This window comes from Stenella coeruleoalba (genome assembly GCF_951394435.1).
Source record: "Stenella coeruleoalba genome assembly, chromosome: 7".
In the NCBI taxonomy this organism is placed as follows: domain Eukaryota; kingdom Metazoa; phylum Chordata; class Mammalia; order Artiodactyla; family Delphinidae; genus Stenella; species Stenella coeruleoalba.
In genome coordinates this window covers 24208297-24214296 of record NC_137153.1, presented here as the reverse complement: position 1 = coordinate 24214296, position 6000 = coordinate 24208297, and the positions used below count along the sequence as shown (strand labels likewise).

General features: G+C 59.1%; 1 protein-coding gene across 1 annotated transcript; it reads right to left on the bottom strand.

Moving 5' to 3' along the window:
* Positions 1-664: 664 nt before the first annotated feature.
* On the bottom strand, positions 665-4859 carry DOK2 (docking protein 2). Its single transcript, XM_079927099.1, has 5 exons — positions 4557-4859; positions 3267-3548; positions 2956-3034; positions 1877-2061; positions 665-1384 (listed from the first exon to the last, which is right to left on the bottom strand). Exons 1-5 carry the CDS (start codon positions 4617-4619, stop codon positions 755-757), a joined length of 1239 nt encoding a protein of 412 aa, XP_079783225.1. The 5' UTR covers positions 4620-4859; the 3' UTR covers positions 665-754.
* Positions 4860-6000: the final 1141 nt, after the last annotated feature.

Genomic DNA, 6000 nt, shown 5'->3' with positions numbered 1-6000 from the left:
TGAAGATCTTTCCTGGGGCGCCCTGACTTGCACAGACTTCTACCTCTGTGGGTAGATGACGCTTGGGATGGAGCTTAGGCCCAGAGAGGACTTTGCTGCTGGGAGAGGAGGTGTCAGTGGTGGCTGGTTGAAGCATTCACCCCCAGCAGGGCTGTGCCTGTCCCATCCCCGCCTCATACACTCATGCCGCACAGAAATATTTCAGAAACGTTTATGCCACAGAGAAGTCCAAAACCTGCAGGAAGCTGCAGCCATCCTCCAGGCTGCCCGGAGCCACGGCTGTCCCCTGAAGGGGACACCAGCAGGCAGGTGGCCTGCATGAGCCAAGGAGCCAGGGCCACTTGCTGACATCCTTTTGTCCTCTGCCCTAAATCTGGAGGCTCCATTTAGGCCGGTGGGGGGCGGGGGGAAGAGGAAGTGGAAAAGGGGTAGGAGAAGTGTGGGTCTCTTCAGGGTACTCTTCCTGCTTTGGGATGGTGACTCACCCAGCTGGCCCTGGGAGGGACAACTCCTCAGGCCAGACTAACGCGGCCAAGACTAGGGTTCTGGAAGGAGCGGAGGGAGGTTCCTGGGATGCGGTGGCCAGGAGGAGTCGCCGCAGAAGCTAGAAGGGAGGCCCGCCTGCCCACCCCCACCCCACCACCCCCCCCACCACCCCCCCCCGCCTTCTCACCAGCCTCTAAGCCCGGCCCAGCAGGCACAGGACCACTTCAGCCCTGGCAGCTGACGGAGTCCGCATCTCCTCCACCCTCCATCACTTTGGGCCTTTCTTAAGTACCATGACATTGTCATACTCAGTCCCCTGTGGCCAGCCAGAGGCAGCAAAGTCCTGTCCCGCTGGGTAGACATGCTGGAGGCCGCTGGGGTCCCTGTCAGCTGCGGCTTGCCCCCTCCAGGCCTCACCCCGGATCTCCTGTGGGCTGTCATACAGGGACAGGGCGGCCACCCCCTCAGGCTCATCGTATATGTGGTCGTGTCGGGAGGGCGGGTGCTCCTCGATGCTCTCATACAGAGGGTCGGCCGGGGCCTGGGGAGGGATGGCCAGGATGCCCCTCAAGCTCTTCCGCGGGTTCTGTACCACTGCATCGAAGGGCACCGCGTACTCCCCCTCTGGGCCCCGCTGCAGCCGGGGGGCAGGAACCCTGACGGTGGTGGGCGATAGTGGTGGGAGTGAGTCGTGGGGTCGGGAGTAGGGACTCTCCGGCTGGAGCAGCGCCGCAGGGTTGGGGACTGGCTGGGTCGGGGGCCCAGGAGGGGAGGCGTTCTTCTGGGCAGCGATGGCCTCTTCCAAGGCCAGGAAGATCTCATTGCCTTGCCGGGTTTCAAACTCAAAGTTGCCCTCCCCTGAGAGGCAGCGCCGGCCTGCCTCAAAGGAAAAGGTTGCCTGGGTGGAGAAGAAAGCCGATGACTCGCAGGCCACTGGGCGGGGCTGCTTGCCACTCCCGGACCCAGCTCCCAACCACAAGCCTGTCCCCCCAGCCTCTCCCCAAGCTGCTTCCCCTTCCCTCCCGCCATGCTTTTGCTTACAAGCGAAGCCCTCTCTCATCTTTTCTCCTTCTTCCTCCCATCCATCGAGTATGAAGCTCGATGCAGAGTTCATCCTCCACCACGCCAGCCACTCTCCACCCTCCCACCTCTCCCCACCTCTTCCTCTCCTTTCCTTCTCCCCCACCTCGACCACCATTTCTCCCTGCCGTGGTTCTCTCCTCCAGCCCCTGGGCTGTGCTGTTTCTCTTCTGCTGGCCTTTATCTCGTCGTTTCTTCCTCCTCCATTCTCTCTTCCTTTGAGGGCCCCTTCGCCCTCTCCCTGACGCTCTCTTTTCTCTCACCGCTCATCCTTCCTCTCACCTGCCCGCGGCAGCCCCCCCCCCCTCACCTTGTCCCGCCCAAAGCGCCGCAGGAACCTGTAGGGCCATTCATACAGCTGGGTGCCCAACTGAGGGCCGCCCCACAGCTCCAGGGCACTCTCCCCGGCCCGGAGGGTGTAGGATCCCCAGAGTCGGCACCTCTCACTGGCTTCTGTGGGTCTCACAGTCACAGCAAACTCCTTGCAGGGGGCCCCTGGGGAGAAGAGGGTAGACAAGGAGGCAGTTCATGGGAAGCAGCCGACCTGTCTCAACTCTGCCCTGCTTTACATAGCATGCCGGGTCTCCAGAAAAAGTATTACCCACGGCCCCATGACCCTGCAGCCTGCATCCTGAATGCTGAGCTGCCCTGCGCCAGGTCAGACTCCCTAAAATGCCAGGAACCTCCAGCCCTCCCTCAGGAGGCATCATGCCCTAGCCACACGCACCCCGACCCCGTACCCACATCCTTCCTGCCCCTCTCACCAGAGCCACAGCCTTATCTCCACCTCATCTCTCTCCCCAAGCCAGCTGCCTCCCCAGTCCCGACTGTCGCAGCTGCAGATGCAGCTGACCCTGCCCTCCCAGCTCTCAGCCTACCCAGCCCCTGCCCATGCCATCAGGTGCCCTCCGAGAGGTGGAGCCTGGATGCCCCCCCCCCATGTCCACCTGCTCTCCCCACGCGCCCACCCCGAGGGCTAGACAGAGAGCAGGAGGGGCCTTGCCTGGTCAGCAAAAAGCTCCCTTGCCGCAGGACAGCTCAAATCCACAGAAAGAAAACCATTCTTTTCACAGACCATCGCTCGGGTGCCAACAAGGGAGAGTTCAAGAGCCCCACCTTCACCTGGACCCCTCAGTCGGGCCCTTTCCCACCAGCAGGGCCTGCACAAGAGGGAGTGGGCCAAGGGTGCAGGGCTGACATTTCAGGCAGGCCAGCCTCCCCGACCTTGGGCTGTGCCGGAAGCAGCGATGCGGAGAGACTGATAAGGGGGCTGGCCGGGGCCGGGGGCAGCCACAAGGCAGGAAGACTGAGCCGGCAGCCGGCCAGCCCTCACCTCCTCCCCACCACGCCCTGGAGAGAGCACCCAGGGAGCAAAGGCAGGGCCCTCACCTGTGGTCGCACTGCTGTACAATTCATTCTCCTCCATGCGGGGCCGGCCGCCCTTCCCCTTCAGCTCCTTCCTCTGGCCCTGGCGGGGAAGGCCCAAGACTCACCACCATCGCCAATCCCAAGCCCACCACTGGCCACCGCAAGCTTTCTTTCAAAACACACTCAGCCTACTGCCCTGTCTTTATTCTGAACTGGGATCCCTAACCCCCACCAAGGAACCACCTCCAGCATCCTGACCTTGGCTCTCACGACATCTGCCCACGGCAAGCATCCAGTGCCCCGTGCCCTTTCTACAGCCCTGGGCGACTCACGGGGAAGGCCAGGAGGCAGATGGCCTGTATCCAGTCACCCCGCTCTGCAGTGGGGGCCGCCAGCGCGTACAGGCGCTCCGTAGTCTCCAGGAAGAAGGTGCTGGTATCCCGGGGGCTGCTGACCTCCCCTCCGGCCTCAGCCACCCGCAGGCAGTCACTGAGGCGGATGATCTTCCGGGGGGCCTCTCCCCGGCGAGGCTTCTCCGGGCCCTCCTGGAGCTCCAGCCGGGCCAGGGCGCAGCCCGACCCTCCGTACAGCGCCGCCCCGAACCGGCGCCATTTCTGCCCCCAGATGCGTAGCAGGTGGGGAGATGGAGAGATGGTGCCCAGCGGGGAGAGAAGGACCCGGGGGAGACAGAGGTGAAGGTCGGGGGAGACCCAAGGAGGCAGAGAGCCTAACAGAGGCCTTAGGAGTTAGAAAGCATTGGAGATGCACCCCAAGCAATCCAATAAGAGGCCTACAACGACAGCAGAGAGGAAGCCAAAGGCAAGAAAGGCACAGGAGTGAGCCCCATGGAGGCGACTGCAGGGAGGCCGGGCAGGCCCAACCTAGGGGATCCAAGTCAAGAGGCAGAAAACCTGCGAGTCCCAGAGCCCAGAGGGCTGAGGAGGGCAGCCCAAGGGCCCAGACTGGGGAGCACGCTTCTCATTCTCTGTGAGGCCCCATAGAAGGCCCTGTCCCCCGGAACCTCAGCTGACCCTCCTGAACCTTCCCGCCTCATCCTCTGACAAGTTAGGCCATGAAAGAGACAGAGAGAGGAACCCCGGGGTGTGTCCGCTGAGGGAAGGAAGACGTCCTCATTCAAGGAGGCCAAAGAAGGAAAAGGAGTTTGGGCACAATGGGGCCCTGGCTCCCAGAGACCCCAGTTCAAGTCCAATAGCAGCCAAACGTACCCCACTGGGGCAGGAGAGGAGGAAGGAACCTCCACGGCAACCCTGAAGTATCCCCTCCACTGTGCCTCCCATTCCCTCCCAGGGTGTCCCGGTGAGAAGACGTCACCACAGAACAAGAAAGGCAAGAAAAGCAGAGTCAGAGCCTCTTTTTCCCCCTCCTCCCGGGGCAATGGCTGTCAGCAAAGAGCACAGTTTGGAGCCAGCTCGCAGAGGCAACAGCTGCTAAGGCAAGAGCCCTCCCAAGCTTGTACTCTGGGCCCAATGTGGTAGATGGCACAGTCTCCACCATCCCATAAGGGTTTGGGAACATTCCGGGGCCTCCTCTCCTCCCCAGGGAAGTCTCTAGCAGCCCCCCAGCCCCTCGGCTCAGCCCCAGCCCAGCCGTGCTCTTCCTACCTTCCCAAAAGTCTGCTGCTGCTGAAGGTACAGGAAGCCCTGCTTCACCGCCACATCCTCCATCTTCCCACCATCCTGGGCCCCTGAGCTTCAGCTCTCTGCTTCCACTCCCGCCCTCTTTCTCTCCTCTCTGCTCTATGTTCCCCCTTCTCTCAAGTTCATTTCCTCTCTGCCTAGAGTTCTGCACTATTCTCGTCTGCTCGATGACGACAGGCTGATAAGCCCTGTGGTTTCTTGCTCTGTGTGTATGTGTGTGTGTGTTTTCTTTTTGATGAGTGAGTTTCACGCTCAAGCCTCCTGCGTTTTCAGTGAGGAAGAGAGAATTTCCAAAAAGCCAAACTCCAGCGCTTTGGTGAGCAGCAACTCAGGTACAGAGACCCAGAAATGAAATTCGACAGTAAAACCAGCAGCCAAAGGCCCCCCATGCTCAAGCTGGATGCTTATTAGCGTGACAGAGCTAGGAGAGAACTTAGAAATCAATCAGCCCAAGTCTGTCATTTAAAAATGAGGAGACAAGCTCAGGAAGGTCTGAGGGATGGGTTCAAGGCCACCAAACCAGAACCCAGGTCTCTCAACTCAGTAGGAGCTGAGCCACACTCACACACACTGGACACATGAGCCTCGCCACTTTCACACACTCCACTGCAACAGTTTCAGTCTGTGGGGAGCACTCCCTGTCCCCCACAATGACACACACTTACACCACCTCCTTGAGCTTCTAGAAACATGAACATTCCCACACTGAAACATGCTATGCTCCCTGAGCACATCTCAACTGTCGGAGTTCACCTTCTTTCCAGCCTTTGAGAGCTTTATAAAGACACTGGAGTTCCATCTGAAGGTTAGCTTTTTAAGTTACAGTAGCAATTCTTATATTTTTTAAAAAAAAGCTTTACAATGATCAAAAGTGCTTCACAGTTACCAAAGTTTCCAGGCACACACTGTCTCCAGGCACCCTATGTAACCCTGAAAGAAGGAAGGGCACGTATGAACACACCTGTTTGCAACCCTCCTGAGGTCACAGGAGCAGAGAAGGAAGTACCGAAGCACCTGATCTTTAATTCAACAGTCTTTTTATTGCTGACCCCTGAGTGGGATCCAGACTCCATGCAAGAAGATACATTGCTTTGGGGAAACCTAAGCTCCCCAGAGAATATTTAACTTAGATCCAGATGGTTTAGAGAAGCAATCTGAAGGAGGCATGGTGCAGAAATGTTGGGGGAACCAGAGAACTAGACCAGCACTCTTGGGGTAACCCCATAATGGGTGCTTATGTAACTGAGCCATTTCCTCTACCACAGGGGTTCGGTTGCCTTAGGAAGGAGAGCAGAACAGTACACCGCTCAGACCTTCTGCTGTACATGCCATGTGCTTTACCAAAACAGCTCTAAAAGATAAATGTTATGAGTTCTGGGAGGAGAGGACTGAGTCACGTAAAGCTCAC